This window comes from Podarcis raffonei, chromosome 15, assembly GCF_027172205.1.
Source record: "Podarcis raffonei isolate rPodRaf1 chromosome 15, rPodRaf1.pri, whole genome shotgun sequence".
NCBI lineage: Eukaryota > Metazoa > Chordata > Lepidosauria > Squamata > Lacertidae > Podarcis > Podarcis raffonei.
In genome coordinates this window covers 9,178,222-9,200,022 of record NC_070616.1, presented here as the reverse complement: position 1 = coordinate 9,200,022, position 21,801 = coordinate 9,178,222, and the positions used below count along the sequence as shown (strand labels likewise).

Here is a 21,801-nt window from a genome sequence, read left to right as displayed (position 1 = left end):
TTGTATGTTATTTTCACCAACATAAGGATTTTCTTGCATCCTTTACCCATGTATATGCATTTTTATACATGGTACTTGTATATGCATTTTTGCAGAGTATATGCGTTTTTGCACATAGTGCTGCAAAATTCAGAGGAGTGTGAATTTCAAAGGCTGGCTGTGTCTTGATCCTTGTATTGTTTCAGAAATATGCAGAATTTGGCAGGTTCCTGTTTACATGCAAACTGAATCACATTTCCCTCCAGCCCTGATAGGAAGTAACTATCCTGGGCATCATTCAATGTTCTAACTTTCACAGAAACTAAAGAGTGGCAGCAACTACTGAGCTACAGATTGTCTAACAAGATAAAGGACCAAGTCATTATGAGTGGTTATTTTTTCCGTTCCTAAATTGATCCCTTTAACTGATAATTGATCCTGCGCTTAGGGGAGGGCATATACTTTGGGAAGGGGAGAGCATAAGCCTTTGCTAACAAACTAATCAACCGAAAGGTATCCTTAGGACAACTTCCAATAGAAGACCAAACTTTGTGCAAACCATTGCAGGATGGGCCAAGAAGCCCAGTAAGGACTATGGAGGGAAGGAATTCAATTCAATCTTCATTTAAAAGTGGGCCTATCTAATTAGCATTTCCAAAACAATCTGCAAACTGAAGCACAGCTATCCTTTGAAATTCATACTTCTGCAAATTTTGCAACGTAGATCTCCAGCCAAATAAACTTGGGGAAAAATACATACATTAGGATACATGGTGCATAAACCAAAGAAAATAATGTTCAAAAATGCATTATATTAAAGGAAAATCCTTTGCAAAAATGTAGAGGGAAACTCATGGGGAAATCACAGCGACAAAAAATGCTGGTGAATTTTCATGAGGACATTTCAAAACAAGTTTGCAAACTGATGTGGAAATGTGGGGAATGGAACAAAACTGGAAAAATAAGTAGCTGACAAGAATCAAAATGGAGAGATTCACCCATCTCTAGCAATCTTACACCTACTTAATTGAGAGTGACTCCCAATGCACTGAGGACTTACTTGGCAGTAAAGTGGAGAGGATCACTTCTAACAAACTTTACTTTGACTTTTGAAGGGAAGATCTGGCTTGGTCAGATGGTATCATAATCACTGTGCCAATCCTAATGGTGCCAGAGGGATATTTGTGTTCTTAAGGCAATCTGTTTGCCTTGTCGGGGCATCGCACTGAAACAACATCAACACCCACTTCCTTCCACAAAGGCTTTGGCACAACACCTTAATCTGCATCCCTATCCTGTAACCAAGTGAATGATGCATTAGCTAAAATAAATGCATACTCCTTTAACGTTTTGACGGCCGCCTCCATTTCCATCTCCTGCCCCCTTCCCTGCCTTGCTTTCCTCATGTCAAATTTCAAATTGTAAGCTTCTTGGGGCAGAGGCCTACCCTCTTGTATTTTGCAAAATGTTGTGCACAGTGGTAGTGCTATACGAAGAATAGGCAACATTGAGGAGTCTCCATGCTTTGATTTTAACCTTGCTTTGTTAAATTCCCACTCAAATCCTACTCAATTATTTGTCTCCGGCTGGAATCCTGCCAAGGGGATAATTGTTTTAATGTACTTTATAATGGTCCAGTCCAGTCTCTCAGTCTCTCCCCCCCCAATAGAAATAGCTAACCACAGCAACAACAACAAAAAACCACGACAATAATTCCCATCTATTCACACACATTGTATTGTGTAGATCCAGACAGTCTTCTTTTCCAGAGAGAAAAGTTAAAAAGAGATAAACCATGCCTGAAAAATCAAAGTGCCTGAAATCAAGTCAAACATTGTTAAGTCCCAAAAATAGAGGGTGGGGGAAGGGGAAATCAAACAAAAACACCCGTCGCCATGGGGAGGAATAAGAAGTGATTGCTACATCCTGAATTGTCACTGATCGACTGTTGATCTCCAACAGGGGAACACAACAAGGTTAACAAACTCACATTTCCTCATCTTTTGAACACAGGGCATTGCCCGTGTGCAGCTGCAACATCATAGCAGCTTCTGTTCTGCCCCACACACCCCGGGTTGGGTGGGGGGGTGTTCCTCCAATCACTCTTGCAAATCAAAATCAATCCAACCACTGCAACGGTCCTAGCTTTTGAGTTTTGCAGGCAAGGAGATGAGCCTCATACACGACTCCTCCAGCTCTTCGTCAGCACGACGTCCTGCAGACACCTTGCCAAACTCCATCTCAAGTTGGGCATTACAACTCTCAGTGGCAGATTAGGGAGAAGTCCTCTCCTGCCTCCACAGGGTCTCCCTCGAGTACATCTTTTGTCACCACCGGGTCTCCTACTCCTGTCCAGAGTTGCGCGCACCTCCGATCAGCAGAGCAACTGAGACACAAACGTTCATCATCGCCCACAAGCTGACACATCCCAACAATGGCCACACAAAGCGAGCGCTTAGCGGCTTGGCAGAGCCCTCGATGGAACGCTGCTGTTCCCATGCCAAAGGCTTGCTCCTGCTTCTTGCACTTCTCCCCCCCCCACCCTCCCTGTGTTCAAAGAGACGGAAACACAACATACAAAAGAGATAGGACATAGAGGAATTACCTTTTCTCTTTATTTTGCTTTCGGGACTTGTGTAACAACCCTATGAGGACAACAGCTGCTCGGATTCCTGCTCGTTTTGCGTGCATCCTACCAGGAGATTGTGACATAGTTAAAGTGACACTTCTGCAGGCAGGTGGTGCTGCCGATGTCGCCAGCCGCTGGCAGGAGACCTGCTTTTAAAAAGTGCACACCTCCCTCCCTCCCTTTCTCACACACAGGCTCATTCCCCCCCTCCTTTTCTGCTTTTGCTGTGACTGCAGCCGGATAGGTAAGTCCGTTCCCGGAATCAGGTGACTTCTTCCCACTCGGACGACCTTCAAGTCACCTGGAGCCTGCCTGCTCTTTTTTGCTAGCCAAGCCCCTCTTCTGAGCTCTGCTTGCGTGCAGGGGGGTTGCCGAACTGCCAAGCCAGAGGAGCAGAGGTGGCATTCTCCAGTCAATTAAATCGCTTTCAACCATACCCAGCTGCACATGCGGCCGCCGGCTTTCTGCCAATCTGTCACGCCTGCGCTCACAAGCCGTCAGCGTCAGCTCCCGGCTCGGCCCTGAAAGGAGAAGGGAAGTTGAGGGCTCGCTTCAGAGCATTCTTGTGGCTTTGTTTTGTGCTTTGCTATTTTTTGTTTTTGCAATGTTCACTATGGTCGTTTGGAAAAAGCACTCCATCAAGGCAAGCAGGTGCAGAAGTTTAAGAAGGACAGGTTCTCCTTGTCTTTGGGCTGCCAGGAGAAAGATCTACAAGCCGAAATGACAGGACCACTTGCCACTGGGAGACAGACCCGTCTTTGCTCTTTTAACATTGCTCCGCAGAAGATTTTCTCCAAATCCATGTGCATTTTTATACATCCATATAAAAGGGGAAGAGGGTGACGCTTCTGTGATTTGATATTGCGGAAACGAAAGCTTTCTGTGAGGTGGGTATGATTAATTGCTTGGGCGGGGTTTGTGTGCGTGGTTTGGGGATGCATTTTTCTCTACAACAAATTGTTTCCCTTGCTTAGGGAAAATGGGTTATTCGGAGGATCATGTTTCATATTGCAATTGTCAGTGTAACTGCAGCAGCTGCAATGAAAAAATGCTTCCAACCCCCAGCCTTTACTGGATGTCATTTACTGATTGCTGTTAGAGATTAGAAACATTTTAAGAGTATTAAAATGAAAGGGGCTTGATTTGGAACTGTCTGGCGGCTGCACTGCATGGGAAAGAGATCACTTCATCTGTGCATGCTAGAGGATGAGTGGAAACTGCCTGGATAGCCTGAGATCAGGCGCAGCAAACTTGGAAGTTGAGGGGCGCCTTGTTCCAAAAAGTTTTCGCAGCGATGACCCACGCACGCTGAGTTCACAAAATCAGAATGAGAGCAATGAAGATCCAGAAAGCAATGTGGCCTTGCTCTCACTCTCAGTTGACTTTGTGACATCATCAAGTAAATAAAGCTGATTGGCTACAGTGTAGCAATGTCATCACATTAGCCAAGTGATCCCGCGGGGGTCACCCATGTGACAATACACAGGAAGGAAAATATTGGTTCTTTTTCAAACAAGGAGGGGGGCACTGAACTAGCATCTGACTGGAGAAGCAATGGTGCAAACAAAGTTAAAGAGGCCACAAACAGGGTCCTGGATCCAATCTCTGACGTTGTCAGGTAGGGATGGAAAAGACAGCTGTCCGAAAATCAGGAGAGATTATACCAGTCAGTGCCCGGGCCGGCCCATACAAGAGACAAGGTGAGGCAACTCTGTCTCTGATGTAGATCTTCCCTGACCCTTTCTTCCCTGGCAAGGAGGAAGGGCGCCATTTGGGGGCCTGCCTCAGGTGCCAAATGTATTGTACTTGGTCAGTGCAGAAATCGTTTAGCCAAGTGGAGCCAATGGCTTGGTCTAAGGCAATCAGTGGAGGCTACTCCATTAGGGCACTGCCTCGCCAACCTCTCAAGCCAGCCCTTTATTTGCCTGTCTCCTTAATCACAGACTAAGGAGTGGCCCTGCCTATCAGCACTATCCTCCTTAGTTTGATGCTTGCAAAACTCAGCAAGGTGGAGGATGAGGACAAAGCCATAGCTACTTGGCTCTGCCTTTCACTGGCTCTGGTGCCACCTACTGTTGGTCTTCCTGCCTTCCACCCTAGCGCTCACTAATCGCTTGCTGGGTGCAGTTCCTGCAAAGCAAACAGCATCCCTGCACAGAGACCCCTGACACACTCCAACCCAAGAGCCTGTTCATTTTTGCTGCTATAGAGAAGGGTAGGCTGTAGTACATGATGAGCTGCAGGCTACATACAGGAATGAATTTTGCCAGGGACAGAAACTATACAGCACATCTTGCTTCCATCCCCCTCTCCCGGCGCCAAACAAAATGCTTCCCACACTTCCTGTTCGGTGCTAAAACACAGAATCGGGAACGTGGGCTGCAACCTTCTGGCCCATGTTGCTTTTGAGGATCAAGGTAAAAGCACAGACATTTGAAGAACCAGAAGGAACATTTCTCCCCTGCTCATGACTGGCGAATCTATAGTGATCTTATTGATCACATTGCTGGTTTGAGAGGTCAATGTGTTTGTAGATTTATATTGCATTATGATGCTGCATTAAATTTTTAAAAATCCTGTATCAGCTTTTTTATGGTGTGTATTTTATTATTATTATTATTTATTGAATTTATATATTGCCCTATACCTGGGGGCCTCGGGGCAGTATTGTGTATGTTATTATAATAATATTATAATATTATTCATATTATTATTATTGTGATGCAATGGGGGAGAAGTGATCGTTGGTATTGAGTTCATCAGGGGTAGGGGAAACCTTTTTCATCCTGAGGGCCATATTCTGATCTAGGCAAGCTTCCAAGGGCCACATCCCAGTATTGGGTGGGGCCAGGGGCTAAAGCGGTTGGAGCAACAAATTTTAAAGCCATCCAAGTTAGCCATCACTGCCTCTTGTGGGAGTGAGTTCCGTAGTTTAACTGCACACATTTCCATTAGTGTTCCGGTTTGCATATTGGATAACTGTGTTTTGCTTCACATATTGGTTCAAGAAGTGCAAGTGAGAGCCCTCAGCTGTGACACAATTTGACTTTCAAGATTTAGTTGCCATGGAGATCAAACATGCCCAGACGCCACCAACACCCTAATCATTTCATCCATCCACTTACCCAGACAAGCCAGTGAGACAAACATTAACCCCACAATGTCTGGGTTATGAAATTTAGGTGCTTAGAGAAAGCGGGGGGGAGGGCAGCAACACACACAGAAACAAGGTGTGAAACTTCTCCCTGATTCACACGTGTGTGAATATCTGGCTAAAGGTGGCTTAGAGTGCTGATTGACAGGCACTGAAAAAAAAGACACCCATTGCCATCATCTTGCTGTGTTGGATCTGCCAGAGGTTCAGGATTCCTCAAGAGGCAATTAGGGGTGAGGGGGAAATGAGATTCAGTTCGTATGTAGAGGCAAACCTACCAAGTTCACAAAAGAACGCATGGACCTTAGCCTGGAGAAGAGGAGACTGAGAGGAGATACGCTAGCCACCTTCCAGTATCTCAAGGGCTTTCACATGGAAGATGGAGGAAGCTTGGTTGTTTTTTTCCTGCTCGGGATGGTAGGACTCGAACCCATGGCTTCAACTTACAAGAAAGGAGATTCTGACTAACATCAGGAAGAACTTTCTGAGAGCAAGAGCTGCTCGACAGTGGAACCATCTCCCTCAGAAGGTTGTGGACTCTCCTTCCTTGGAGGTTTTTAAGCAGAGGTTGGGTGGGCATCTGTCATGGATGCTTTAGCTGAGATTCCTGCATTGCAAGGGGGTTGAACTAGATGACCCTTGAGGTCTCTCTTCCAAGTCTATTATTCTATGAACCAAAGCACAGCTACCCTTTGAAATCCACACGTCTCTAAATTCTGCTCTCTAGCCAAGTGAAGCTTACATAAATGTGCCCAGGAAGAGTGCTAGTGTTCTTGGGTCCTGCTTGTGTGCTTCCTACCAAGCATTTGGCCAGCTATTGTGAGAACAGGATGCTGGAGGAAATGGGCCATTGGCCAGATCCTGCAGCCAGTAACTTCTGATGTTTGCTCTCTCTGCTCTGCTCATTCATTCCTGGGCAGCTTACAGCTGTGGTCCTGGGCTACCTCGTGTTAATCATTGACAAGAAACAGAGTGCTGTCTAGCAAAGTCCACAATCTGTTTTAGATAGCAAGCACAACGTAAAAAAAAAGAACAAAATCTGGATAACAGAGAGGTACAAGTCCCTGATCACTGGGGGTGGGGTGGGGGTGTTAAAGGGGCACACAATTAGGCCTGATGGGCAACAAAAGGATGACTTTCACTGCTCGCTTCTGTCGGATACAGTGGTACCTCGGGTTAAGTACTTAATTCGTTCCGGAGGTCCGTTCTTAACCTGAAACTGTTCTTAACCTGAAGCACCACTTTAGCTAATGGGGCCTCCTGCTGCCGCCGTGCCGCCGGAGCCCGATTTCTGTTCTTATCCTGAAGCAAAGTTCTTAACCTGAAGCACTATTTCTGGGTTAGCGGAGTGTGTAACCTGAAGTGTATGTAACCCGAGGTACCACTGTACATCCAACCAACTGTTCAAGGGCACTTCTTCTCTGTGGAAATGTGACCCTCGGAATCAATGACGCCCAAACTGATTTGTCTGAGTAACTGTGGGATGCACCTGACTACCTCCCGGCAGATGTAGTTTATGGGACCGATTTTTCAGAGGCATTCAGGACAAAGAAGCGAAATGGCTCGTCCTTTCTGCCTCTGAAAGGGCACCACCACCCGTTTGTACCAATGCCCTTTCGATGGTGCCCTTTCCTAGCTCGCGGAGAGAAACCAGAGCCTGTCCTGGCCCCCCAATGGTGGACGTGTTGGTTGGGCTCTCTTGCTTTCTGCCAAAGGATTTTAAGGCGTAGGTTCCTATGGCACGCAATTCAGGTTACAGTCTGTCAGTAGTCGTCGCAAAGGTTCAGCTATGTTTTACATGCCCCCTGGGCTCTCGTCTTGAAAAGCAGGGAAGACGTGGTCATCCACATGGTTGGCACTCCAGGCCAAGGGACTAGGCAAGCAAACAGGCACTCCCATCCAGTAGGCTGGGTTTTCTGAGTCTGTTCTTACTGTCGGAGATATCTCTTGCACCCTTGTTGACAAAGGTAGAGTCAACGAGGCCAACTCATGGTCAGATCTCTCTGTAGATTGGATGGGGCTCTTGGGGTGTGGGAAGCAACTCTGGCACCACTGAGGTGTCTGATGACATGGCAGTCTGCTCAGGCCCTCCCTAGGGTCCAAGTCAACAGCCACTAGCCTGCTATGCTCCTCCCCAGAGTCCCATTCTGACAGTTCCCAGAGAGCCAGTGTGGTGTAATGGTTAAGAGCGGTGGACTCGTAATCTGGTGAACCGGGTTCGCGTCTCCGTTCCTCCACATGCAGCTGCTGGGTGACCTTGGGCTAGTCACACTTCTCTGAAGTCTCTCAGCCTCACTCACCTCACAGAGTGTTTGTTGTGGAGGAGGAAGGGAAAGGAGATTGTTAGCCGCTTTGAGACTCCTTTGGGTAGTGATAAAGCAGGATATCAAATCCAAACTCTTCTTCTCCTTCCTCTTCCTCCTCCCTCAGGCCAGTCCTGTCAAGATGTCTCCACAGGGCTCAAGATGCAGTCATTGCCAGAGAATGCAATAAATTCCTAGAATTGTAGAATTGGAAGGGACCCCGAGGGTAATCTAATGTAACTCCCTGCGATGCATTCTTTAGGCCAGGCATGTCTAACCAGTCGATCGTGATCTACCAGTTGACCGCAGGGTGTCTCTGGTCGTTCCTGGTCAATTCTGGGTTCCTGATTCATTGCCCCCCAAACACACACACACACAAAACTTTGGCTCATCCTCCCCCCAAAAAACTCAACAATTCCGGTCAATCCTACCCCCCAAAAAATCTAAACAACTCTGGTCAATTCAATGAGTAGCTCACTGCCAGATTATTTATGGTGGGAGTAGATTGCAGTCTCTTGGAAGTTGGACGTGCCTGCTCTAGGCAAACGATAGCATATGGAGAGCCCTGCCTGATCAGACTAAAGGTCCAGCATCCTGTTTTTGCACAGTGACCAATCAGGAGACTCCATGAAGCACCGGAGCAGAGAGTGAAAGGAACAGCCCTCCCCTGTTATTCCCCAACAACTGGTATTCAGAGGTGGACTGCCTCCAAAAATGAAATGCCCTGCTCAAAACTCTGATGTTTAAGAACATCTGAGTCCTAGAGGACCAGATCACGAGGCCCATCTAGACCACATGTTGAGGAAACTTCACCAACCAGGGAGCCAGATCCCTATTTCCCCACCTCTGGAGGGCCAAATTTGACAGGTGAGCGACTCACCTATCAATCCCCTGATGTCACCATGACACAATAACACTGCACTTTAAAGCCCTGACTGTCCAGATTTCAAAGCACAGAATGAGGCTGTTTGGAAGCCCCTTCCCTAGCAGCCTCACGCTGCTCTTTAAACCTCCAGGTTTCGAAGGTTGAAAGAGTAGCATGGAAGCTGTTTACAATTGAAATGCAATTCTCCTTCACATTTTGCACTTTTCTGAATTTTTCATTGAGGTTCCTGGGCAAAGTAATGTGCTGAAAAGAAGGCATAAACTAGGGTGAAAAGCTCCAAATGTCTGGCTTGACCCTTAAGGCTGATTCTGATGCTACATTAATGTCACATTTGCCAGGCGCTGCATCACTCACACTTCCTGTAGCTCTGCTAAAACTGTATTTTCCACATTGCCAGTTTGTAGATCTCAGCTGAGAGAAAATCCATGACCTGAAATGAACTCCAGAGCAAAGGGATCTGGTCATAAGCTAGACCTCTCTGAGTCCACAGTTCATATGCACTGGTTATGACCTTTCAAACCTCTCTTTAGTTTGGGACCACAATATCAAATGCACAGCCTTTGTCCACACACACACACTACAGATAGGACAATACTATTTAGAAATGGTAATGTTTCATCAGGCTGAAACTGAGCACCTTCCATTTGGTGCATATTGCTGCCCCATGTGGTGAGTTAAAAGAACAGCAGCTTGGAACATCTTCATGGCACTGAAACATGCTCTGGGTTGGCCCTACCCACCCCAAGCCTGGCCATTATTCCCTCTTGGGAAGGAAGGAGTATAGAAGACTTCCTGTTTGGGATGCGGTCTTTCCAGAGCAGAAATACCTTCCTGCCTCTGGTGTTTCTTTGTGCATCACTCGGATCTGACTCTGGGCCCTGAATCCCTAGCTCAGTTCCTAGATCCCAGCTCACCTCTGCGTGACACCTACAGATTAGCATTGTCAAGCTGCACACTCCTAAAGGCAGCAAGGTATATGACACCTGAGATGTAACCACTGTCATCCAGAATTTCCACTTTCCTGGGGCTCCAGAGATATGGCATTTGCTGCATGGCCTGGCCATGGGCTGGTCACCTCAGGGACCATTGTCTTTTCCCCATAAAGCCATACGTGGGATTCTCAGCGCCTCCCCCTCCTGCAACGTGGGACATTGGCCGATGGCTGTCTGAATTAGCCAGTCAGGGGACTGCACAGGGCAGGGGTGTGATGCTTTAAAAGGAAGGCTGCACCCAGGGGTCCCCACCCACCCAGTCTGTAAGTGCCCTACCTGAAGGTGAGTGGACAGGGTAGTGTGACGAACTTGCTATGGTACATTTAGTCGCCATATTTGGGGCCAGGGAGCAATTTGTTTCTTGCAGGCAAATTGGCTAGGTCTACAATATGCTCCAAGCTTAGACTGTGTGGCTTAAGCAAGCCATCTTTGTGTTTCTATAAAAATAATATAGAAATTCTCATCACATTGGAACCTACATTTTACTGCCTGTGTTTACTTACTGCTGTATGGAAAAGCACATGAATCTGACCTTTGAACCATTTGTAAGTAAAGCATTTTTAACTTACCAAACATGTAGGCTCTTTCTATGCAAAGGAAAGTGGGGCACTTTGGAAGCAACTTAGAAGGGCATATTTTAAAGGTCTTACAGCCTATATTTCTATGCTTTACATTGCTGCATGTTTTGTGATTTTATATCTCTGCTGGGGTTCTCTCATGAAAGAGTACCTCCAGGGAATTCTATTTTTTCCTTCAGCCAAATACAAAATATACCAACAGAACCTACCTACCGTAATTCACACTTCCTGAAACAATACACAAATAAAAAAAACCAGCCATCGTTCAAAACTCACAGTGCTCTGAATATTGCAAGTCAGTTCTCCAGCCAAGTAATATATAAACAATGCATAGAAGAGGTTAACCGGTTCATAAAAATGCATATATTAGTGAAAGTAACATACAGAAAGCATTATACGAAGCTAAATTGCTTGCAAACATGTGTGTTAAATGAAATTTGCACTAAACTGCTGGTGAATTTCCAAGATGAGTTTTCTTACTATATAAGAAAATTGTAAGGATGTCATCATGCTGCTTTTCACCAGATGGATCAGGCCATCCAATCAGCCTCCTGTTCTCACAGTAGTCAACCAGATGCAAAGACCATAAGCAACAGTATTCTCTCCTCCTGCGGTTTCCAGCAACTGGCATTTAGTGGCATACTGCTTCTAACAGAAGAGGAAGAGTATTGATAGCCTTATCAGTCAGTCCGATCCTCTTTTAAAGTCATGCTGTTTGGTGGCCACCACTACCTCTTGTGGGAGCAAATTCCATGTTGGGCCAGGAAGGATAAATCGTCCCTTCCTACATTCGAATAAAGCTCATGCTGGGGGGATGGGAAGTCCCAGCAGCAGCCAAAAATATGCCAGGAAACTGCAAGTTCAAACTACTGGTATGTGAACACACACTTCAGTTTGCATGACCTTTAGGAAATAGAGTTCCATTAGCTATGCAAAGGGGGAAAGTCTATTAAAATTCCTTGACATTTATTCTTCAAAGAAGGGAGCTTTGCTGCTAGATAAAGAGTATAATTTCAGAAGGACAAAAAGGTCCTACACACACACAGTCAATTAGACGCCACGGTGAATATATCATTTGAGTACTCCAACGGTGGCCTATTCGTCAAGACTCCTAGTTGCCACTTTTCTAAGAAAATGAGAAATCTAGAAATGCCAACCGGTGGAAAGGTGACAGCAAACTTTGACCCTAGTTCACAAACCTCGGTTATATCAAGAGATGGGTTCAAACACATTCACATTATTAGAAAGGGTCGGTGGTAAAAACAGAAACCGCTCGGATGTATGCCTTCTAACTGTCAAGGCCAATTAAAACACAGATCCCATTTGAAAATATCTTTGTTTAAACTGATATCACTGCAGAATTCCTGTATGCTTTGCAAGTCTACTCTGGTCTTCGGCTGCTCCATTTTTATGGCAGGCTATTTGGATGGTCCATTTTGCAAACCCATATAGCAACTGGTTCTGGAAAACTGTCCATCTGTATACACACAGAATTCTTAGGAACTGGCTCTATACAAATAGAATCATGATTTAAGGCAGCACTATTGATATTATACATTCAGGGCCAGAGTTAGGGGTCAGAACTATTGGGCACCTTGCTGTCAGTCCAAAATGCCAGCTGTAAGAATCATAGAATTGTAGAATGGTAAGGGACCCTGTGGGGTTCTACCATTGTAGAATGGTAAGGGACGCGGGTGGTGCTGTTGGTTAAACCACAGAGCCTAGGACTTGCCAATCAGAAGGTCGGCGGTTCGAATCCCCACGTTGGGGTGAGCTCCCGTTGCTCGGTCCCTGCTCCTGCCAACCTAACAGTTCGAAAGCACGTCAAAGTACAAGTAGATAAATAGGTACCGCTCCGGCGGGAAGGTAAACGGTGTTTCCGTGTGCTGCTCTGGTTCGCCAGAAGTGGCTTAGTCATGCTGGCCACATAACCCGGAAGCTGTACGCCGGCTCCCTTGGCCAATAAAGTGAGATGAGCGCCGCAACCCCAGAGTCGGCCACGACTGGACCTAATGGTCAGGGGTCCCTTTACCTTTACCTCAAAGGACCCTGCAGATCATCTAGTCCAGGAATGTGCAGCTGCACACCTTGGGATTAAACCTGCAACTTTGGGATTACCAGCACCATGCTCTAACGAACTGAGCTCCATGTTGAACATGGAAAGATGCCTTTAACTGAGCCAGATCCTTGGTCCGCCCAGCTCAGTATTGTCTTCATCGATGGGCACTGTCTCTCTGGAGTTTCATACAGGGAGTCTCTCCCAGTCCTGCCTGGAGACAGGGGTGGTGGGGGCGGTGCACCCCGGGTGTCACAACTGAGGGGGGTGACAAAAAGCCAGGCGCACTCACTACAGGGCCTGCAGCATGCCCGAGCCACGCGTCTTTCCTGGGAGTGACATAGTGGCTTCAGCATCCGCAGGCTCCATGCTGCCCCAAATGGTCCACCCACTGCCTCCCCCCCCCAGCTGTAGGGCGGATGAGTGGGAGGAGGCAGGCAGACTCCTCGGAGGCCCCATAGAGTGTCCTGCCTTGGCTCACCCCACCCTGTGGGCGACTGGCCCCGCCCCTGGGCACAAGGCGTGCAAGCCGCCCCAGGTGCCCAATCGGCTTGCTCCACCACTGCCTGGAGATGCCACTAGGAACCTGGGACCATCTGCATACAAAGGAGGTCCTCTGAAGCTGAGCTATGGTCTCTTTTTGCAAAGGGAGTCTGGGAAATTGCTTTGGGCCTAGTCCAGGCAGCTGTTTGGCCCTCCAGCTGTTTTGGGACTACAATTCCCATCATCCCTGACCACTGGTCCTGTTAGCTAGGGATGATGGGAGTTGTAGCCCCAAAACATCCGGAGGGCTAAGTTTGGCCATGCCTGGACTAGTCAAACCAATGGAGCATCTGGCTTAGTACTAGCTCTCCAGGGCTCTCAGCCCTCTTTGGAGATGCTAGGCACTGAACCTGGAGCCTTCTGAATGCAGTGCAGATGCTTGCCCACTGAGCTACAGCCGGTCAGTGTGTAGACAGTACTGGCCTAGATGGACCAGTGGTCTGGCCTGCTATAAGACAAGCTATATGGTTCTATGTTTCAAAACTGCTTGCAACATCCTTTTTTTCTTCTTCTTCTTCTTCTTTTCTATTTAGGCTCTGACTTTGTATACCTCCCTGAGAACTTGCCTGAACCTGGGCAAAGTGGAAAACACAAAAATACACCGATAAGCCTGGACCTCTTTCTGAAGGCCGACGGGGGGGGCAAAAGCCTTTGCTCCCCCCCCCCGCCTGCCTTCCCGGGATAGCGGAGAAGCGCAGCGCGTTTCTCCGCTATCCCGGACGGCTTTTGAAGGCAGGCGGTGGGGAGCAAAGACTTTCGCCCACCGCCTGCCTTCAGAAGACCTCCGCTGTCCCGGGGGCTTTTAAAATGCTGGCGGTCGGCAGCAAAGCCCTCCTGTCCCCTGAGCTTGCGGGGCGGGAGGTGGGGAGAAGGGCTTTTATTCCCACCGCCAGCCTTCAGAACAGCCTTCTGAAGGCTGGCGGTGGGAAGAAAAGCCCTTGTCCCCCCCCCCAGCCTTCAGAAGAGGTCGGGGGACAGACTGTCCCCGGACCTGGTCTGAAGGCGGTTTCCATAGGAACGCATTGATTGATTTTCAATGCATTCCTATGGGAAACCGTGCTTCGCAAGACAAAAAAGTCGCAAGAAGAAAAAACTCGTGGAACGAATTAATTTCGTCTTGCGAGGTACCACTGTGTGTGTGTGTGTATATATATATATATATCAAACTTTAAAAAAGAAATCAGGTGTCACCATCAATGGACTCAACCTTTTCCCGTCTGCAAGCTAATTATTAACAACGGTATATGTCAAGCCATTCTTGTATTTAGCCATTAACTAAATAATTTGTGTTCCTACAATGCTCTGAGAAAAGGGAACATGCTTTTCCAGGATGACAAAGGGCTGTTAAATAAATCTTAAGGTATTTAATATAAGGACTGCCTGTAAACTGACTGGGCCACAATCTGCCCTTGCAAACTATTTGACTTTGCAGAGCCCATTCAGAGTGAGGGCGGCACTTTTTTTGTCATTACTCTAAATAGGAGGATATTTTTGCCCCATTTCACAGCTCCACCACACACACACACACACACACACACACACACACACACAATTGCAAAAAGCAGAGAATACCATAGATTTCACCTGCCCCTTCAATTCTGCTCAGTCCTAATTGATATTTTGAGCATTTTCTGACCTTGGCTGCAAATTGGGACCTCGTTTGAAAATGATGCAGATTCTAAGAGCTCAGAATTGAATGGAAATAAATTCACCGAGTGGAGGAAATAAGACATTGTGATACAGACGTTCTGCTCCATTTTGCTAGTGAATTGGGTGATTTAAACATACTCATTTTGCCGTTAAAGACAGTAGAATGTTAGGCCTGATAGTTTTCTGAGAAGGAACTATTATGCCCAATAACTTATTTAGCGTCCATTCTTACATAGATTTGCTATACACAGAAGTAATATGCTTTCTAAAATAAATGCTGAGATGTAGACTCATGCAATAAATTTGGGGCCCATCTGCACTGTTACATATAAAGCAGTATCATTCCACCTTAAACAGCCATGTTGTTGTTGTTGTTGTTTAGTCGTTTAGTCGTGTCTGACTCTTCATGACCCCATGGACCAGAGCACGCCAGGCACTCCTGTCTTCCACTGCCTCCCGCAGTGTGGTCAAACACATGCTGGTAGCTTCAAGAACACTGTCCAACCATCTCGTCCTCTGTTGTCCCCTTCTCCTTGTGCCCTCCATCTTTCCCAACATCAGGGTCTTTTCCAGGGAGTCCTCTCTTCTCATGAGGTGGCCAAAGTATTGAAGCCTCAGCGTCACGATCTGTCCTTCCAGTGAGCACTCAGGGCTGATTTCCTTCAGAATGGATCGGTTTGATCTACTTGCAGTCCATGGGACTCTCAAGAGTCTCCTCCAGCACCATAATTTAAAAGCATCAATTCTTTGGCGATCAGCCTTCTTTATGGCCCAGCTCTCACTTCCATACATCACTACTGGGAAAACCATAGCTTTAACTATACGGACCTTGGTTGGCAAGGTGATGTCTCTGTAGCTTCTTGCAAATAATCCTGGGGACTGTGGTTTGTTAAGGAGACCCTTATTAATTCACAGAGCTTCAGCTCCCAGAGTTCCCTGGGAAGAGGGGTAGATTGTTAAACCACTTTATATGTATTGAACAGATGGGGCCTTTGCCAAGCCAAAATCCCCCACCCAACTTTGCCACACTTTTCACTGGCTCCAGGGATGGTCCCCCTTTCAGTATCCCCCCCCCAAAAAAGTTCACTCTCCCTACTCTCCTGGGTGCAAAGGCTAGGAGATATTGCTCTCACTCAAATTTACCCTCACTCAGATTTGGCTTTAAATAATATAGTCCGGAGTCAAACAAAGGTGTTTCCTGCCTTCACTGTAGTGTCTTGTGGGTAAAAAGCAATTATTATTATTATTATTTTTAAAACCACTCTGATGAAAACACAGAACGTGGTAGGAAAGGAGGTGTGTGTTCTGAAACCATTTCCCTCTCCCTTCCCAACCCCCTCACTGTTTTAGTATCAGTTTTAGTATTTTAACTTTGCATGTTTTAAAGTATTGCTGTAATTTTTCCTTGATTTTGTTTCCTCTTTCTGTAAACTCCTTTGAGGTTTTTTTTTTTCATATTTACAACCAAGTGGTGTATAAATTTCATGAAATAAATAAATGAAAATAAGTATGTTGATGGTGACTTGTGTCTTCCTACTGTTCTGTTCTTTCGCCACTCACAGTAACATAGCAAGAGGAGGCTGTTAGGGGCGGGTGGGAGAAACTGCCTCCTTGCTTAAAAGAGCAATATTGCTTCTTTGAAGGCTGCATTTATGCAACAAGGCCATAACCTTTAACTGAAGCAAATAATGACTTCCGCCTGTCACATGTGTAGGTGGAAGCTCCCGATCACAAACATGGCATTTGTTGCGGTTGTTAACCTTCTGCTCTTTCAAGGAAAGCATCCTGCCCCAATTCTGTTGCAAAACCACAGCTCTACTCTAACAATATTGCTTGCCGCCCCTTTGTGTCACATAGTCTTCATCTACTCTTCAAAGAAGGAGCGTCTCCACCCACATCGTTCAGCCCAGACACTGAGGTCCAACTCCAAAGGCCTTCTAGCGGTTCCCTGCCTGCAAGAAGCAAGGTTACAGGAAACTAGGCAGAAGGCCTTCTCGGTAGTGGCACCCGCCCTGTGGAACGCCCTCCCATCAGATGTCAAAGAAATAAACAACTATCTGACTTTTAGAAGACATCTGAAGGCAGCCCTATTTAGGGAAGTTTTTAATGTTTGATGTTTTATCGCGTTTTTAATATTCTGTTGGGAGCTGCCCAGAGTGGCTGGGGAAACCCAGCCAGATGGGCAGGATATAAATAAATAAATAAATTGTTGTTGTTGTTGTTGTTGTTGTTGTTGTTGTTGTTGTTGTTGTTCAAAGTGACTGACATCCAAGTGATTTTAAATACCCCCACTCAGCAGTTTCATGTACAGTGGTAGCTCGAGTTACAAACACCTCAGGTTACAAACGCTTCAGGTTACAAACTCTGCTAACCTGAAGAGTTACCTCGAGTTGAGAACTTTGCCCCAGGATGAGAACGAAATCGTGTGCCGGCAGCACAGCAGCAGCAAGAGGACCCATTAGCGAAAGCACGCCTCTAGTTAAGAACAATTTCAGGTTAAGAACGGACCTCCGGAACGAATTAAGTTCATAACTAGAGGTACCACTGTAGATGTTGAATAGCATAGAGGATGAAAATGAACCCTGGGGGATTCCATATGGAAGGTTCTTCGGGGCCCAGCAGCATCACCCTTAACGGACCACCCAACTAGGACTGCCACCCACACCTAACTCGGACAGCGTCTCCATAAAGGTATCGTGGTTGGTGGTATCCATGAGGGCCATGAATTGTGTGGCGTTCCAGATGTTGTACAACAGGGGTATCCAATGCGATATCCTCCAGATGTTGTTGAACCACAACTTCCATAATCCCTGGTCCATGCTGGGTGGATCTCATGGGAGTTGTAGCCCAATAACATCTAGACTGCCAAATGTTTCCCATCTCTGATTTGGAAGACTACTGCCTTCATATCTACTTAAAAAGACGTGAGATGAATTTGGCAGATTTCCCGAGGCTGTAACTGCAGATCTTCATGTGAATCTCTCCTGGATGCCTGCCTGATATATATAATCTGTGACTTGAAACAGGGTTCTGTTGAGCAGTCCTGATCAACAGCCTTCAAAAGCATCTTGCAGTCTGTTTATGCACCAAGATATCAAACCACAGCACAGCAGAAAGGCAATTAGGACACTCCACGTTGCTTGAGACACCACTGTGGGTTCTTATACAATGTTCTTGAAGTTTGCTGCTCTGAAGTGTTGAGATGTTTGAAATACATTGTTTTGATGACAGGGTGCTAAAACCAAGATGTAATGCCAAGCAAAATCCTACCGATTTGCATCTCAATTATGTGTTAGCACGCTGGGAGATCTGGATCAGAAATCATATTCCTATACTGTTTTGTTAAATGCAAGCTTTAGTTTTTTTTTCTAATTTGGGCCCCTATATTTGACCTGCTTGTTGAGTATCGATCCTTTTGCTCACACAAAGCTCACATGAAGGTTAGATTACATCCAGCTTTTATTGTTCTGGCTTGTTTATAGAACAGTTATACAGCAATACACCTCCATCCTGATTTGCTTGAAGGGTGTTTATACATCTTCCCTTGAACCATTCGCTTTGATTCCTAAACTGAGCAAATGTTTTCTCTGCAAGGTCAAAGTGGGAAACCTCCCCATTGTCTCTTTCCTCACAAATCCTGTCGTAAGGACACATTTAAGATATGAATAGGGTGTGAGCCTGTGACCTGGCGCAGGAACTAAGTATTTATCACTACAAAAGAATGGCCGGGCTCCCCAGGCAATCCAATCAAGTAACCTGCCAGACAGGAGATAAACAACAACAGAAGAAAAACAATATTCAAATTTCTGTTTTAGACCGCCTTTCCTGTGATGTAGGTGTGATGTATCTGAGGGGTGGTCTTAGGTTACACCCCTTCTGTGATGTATGTATGATGTTTCTGGGGGTGGTCTTGATCTACAAGGTGGCAATTTCAAAAGTCTTTATAAGGCCTTGCATGCCATTTTTCTGGGTCCCTCCTCTCTCCTGTGGGTGAGGGGAGCGCCCTGTTGCAACAGATCAATAAAGATCAAGCATACTAGCTGCTTTGCTTCTCAATATTCTCTGGTTGGCCTCTGTTATTCTCTCCTACCAATAGGGAACCTATGTAAGGACTCTATATGGGCTCTTTCCCCATAAGGGAAAAGGGCAATTTTTGTTTACAACACCTCCATCACTTGAATTTAATAAGCAATAAAACAAAAACAAAAACAACTGCAGTGCTGAGCAGAACTAGTAACGAGCTGAGGTGTCCTTCAGAGCAGGACATTTGGCTCAACTAATTATTGGTACGGGTATTCCGACCTAGAGAAGTTCGGTTGCTGGATGCACATTATCCTGCTGTCACCACCCATTCCACCTTCAGCTCCCCATAGACCATAAATCGGTAGTCTTTTGGCCTTTGGGGGGAGAGGTGTGTTATGATCAACAGTGATTCTGCCACTGTGGGTTTTACCCTAGCAGAAGCGAGTCAGGGTTGTGTTCTGAAGGAGGGAATAATGGGGTTTGGAGTTTTTTTGCTCAGGCCTCATAATAAACTCCCATTCCCAGATTTCAACGAGAAAGCTCCATCTTGTTCTGCTAGGCATATTTGTTTTGTAAGGCTCAGCTAAAAGCAGTAATCTGCTTAGTTAAAAAAAAAATCCCCCTCAAAACTAAGAGACCTGGGAGTGAAAATCCATAACCCATATGGTATCTTTATCTCACAGGCCATTAAACGGCAGGGGCTGAAGGAGGCAATCAACTAATATTTACTTTCAATAGCTTGTTCTGCAAGCCACTTCCCATTTAGCCACCAGCAAATCGCACTCTCTTTAGCGAGCCTTAAAGGAGAGAAAGAGTTGACTTCTTCTAAGACAGAGCTTGAGATATAGAGATGGACAGACAGGCAGATAGGCAGATGCAGATATATCTTTGTAGCAATAGCGGGCCTCCCATACAGATGTAACTGTGAACTAATCCATCTTTAAATACATCCAAGCTGGCTTGATAATTGTGCTACATTCCCAGCATATGGAATTTGCGAACAGCATGTGTTCCTGGCAGATTGACTGCGTTTTCTGTGTTGTTGTTTTTCGAAATGGCCATCTGCATTATCAGAATCTGATGTGTAATTTATTTATTTTTTTAGCAGAGAAGTATTGGGGCTTGAAGACCACCCGGAAGCCCTATTCTCTCATGCCAGATGTTGATTCTGAGCAATCTAGAATATATTCTTTACAGGTTGCACAATGGCTTATAACTAGGGATGGAGGAGAAATTAGATGAGGTTCGCATTTAAAGGTGAACCTGCTTATTTTCACTTTGCAAAATGATTTGCAAACTGAAACGGAGCCGTCCTTCCAAATTTGTGCTTCTTTGAAATTTGCAGTAAAGAGTAACGGGCACAAAAATGCACATACTGGTGTGAGGGAATGGATATATCAATGAAAATAACATGCAGGAAATGTGCATTAGGGTCAATTGCTTTGCAAAAGAAATGTGTAGATTAGGGGAAATAACATACAGAATGTTCTTATCAGGAGGAATGAATTTTTGGCGGGGTTTTGTTTTTTTAAAAAAATGCAAGCTGATGTAGAAATGCAGAGAACTGAGCCTAAGGATGGAAAAATGAGAAACTGAAATTCTCAGACTTGCCCCTCTCTAGACAAAGCTCAGCAGCAGAGCATGTGCTTTGTCTACAAAATGTCCCAGGTTCAGTTCTGGGCATTTGTAGTTTGAAAAAGTTCAAATAGCAGATGATGGGGATGACCTCTGTCCAAGGACCCTAGAAGGGTCAGAGTTGACCATACTGGGCTAGACATACAGTCCGACCTGGGATAAGACAGCTGACTTGCAATAAGACAGCTTACAGGGTTCCAAACTCATGAACTGGAGTTTTACAAGACAGGGCTGAACCTTGTTGGACTAGGACCTGGGAGACTGGGGTTCAAATCCCCACTCAGCCATGAAGCTCACTGGGTGACCTTGGAGTCAGTCACTCACCCTCAGGCTAGACTACCTCACAGGGCTGTTGTGGGGATGACAAGGGGAGGAGAAGAGCTCTGCACACCACCTTGAGCTCCTTGGAAGAAAGGCGGCATAGAAGTGAAATAAACAAACAAACAAGACCTTGGCATATTACAGTGGCATGGAGGCAGAGCTGTGCTTATTCAGCACTGAGAAGCAAAGCACTCTGCACATGCCCAATGGCACTCAGTAGTTCTAGAATCCTCCCTTCATTGATCTTATTCACTGAAACCAACCGGGCAAAGCTCTGAAATTCTATTATTCCAGAATCTTACCGCAAAAAATGTCTGTAGTAGGCTTCCATCAAGGAAAGGGAGCCAGCGCTGAGCACGAAAGGTCCTGCCAGGTCTTTCACTCCTTGGCTGGAATGGCAGGGCCTGATAAGTGTGAATCTATCGATTCCGCTTCTGGCAGGTTGGGTTTTCTGAATGGTATGACGGCAACTTCCGAGGAAGAGGTGCCCTGGTGGTGTGCACCACATGGAGCTTAGAGATAAGGGAAGGAGACGCGCTTGTCTAAAACACATCAGAAGGCTGGGTGGGTTTGGAACAGAGAGAGACTTGGAAGCTTATGCACTGGGTACCATCTGAACAAGGCTCTATGGCCACATTTAATGCTCTTTGACAGCCTTTATGTCTGTCAAATAATCCTGCGGGCTGTAGTTTAAGGGTGTTGGGAGTTACTGGGATTACCCCCTATTCCCCTCACAGAGCTACAGCTAGCACAGCTCCTTGGGAAGATGGGCTGATTGTTAAACCATTCTGGGAATTGTGGGCCTGTGAGAGGCATCACCCTTAACAAACCATGGTTCACAGGATTCTTTGGGGGGGACACCATGACTGTCAAAAGCAGTAGGGTACCGTTTTAACTGAGACACCACATTCAGAGGCGGTGTACCTCTAAATACCTCCAGCAACTGATATCCAGATGTCAGGGAACTGCCATCGGAGCCAGAGGCGGAGGGAAGGCTCCAGAGGGATGCTGGAGAGGGTCCCAGTAGGGAGAGAGGCAGCCCATCTGCTGGG

At 46.1% G+C, this 21,801-nt stretch overlaps 1 protein-coding gene across 7 annotated transcripts in view; it reads right to left on the bottom strand.

Annotated features, from left to right (window-relative positions):
* Positions 1 to 21,801, bottom strand: part of RAP1GAP2 (RAP1 GTPase activating protein 2) — a 184,565-nt gene that overhangs the window by 96,555 nt on the left and 66,209 nt on the right. Inside the window, exon 1 of one of the 7 annotated variants that reach the window (XM_053367736.1) lies at positions 2,585 to 3,611. The exons of 5 other annotated variants lie outside the window; for them this stretch is intronic. In XM_053367736.1, the coding sequence (XP_053223711.1) occupies positions 2,585 to 2,691 (107 nt within the window). In that variant the 5' untranslated portion in view covers positions 2,692 to 3,611. Of the gene's footprint in view, positions 1 to 1,969; positions 2,398 to 2,584; positions 3,612 to 21,801 lie in introns of those variants that run through there. One more of the 7 variants, XM_053367737.1, reaches the window with a different exon arrangement.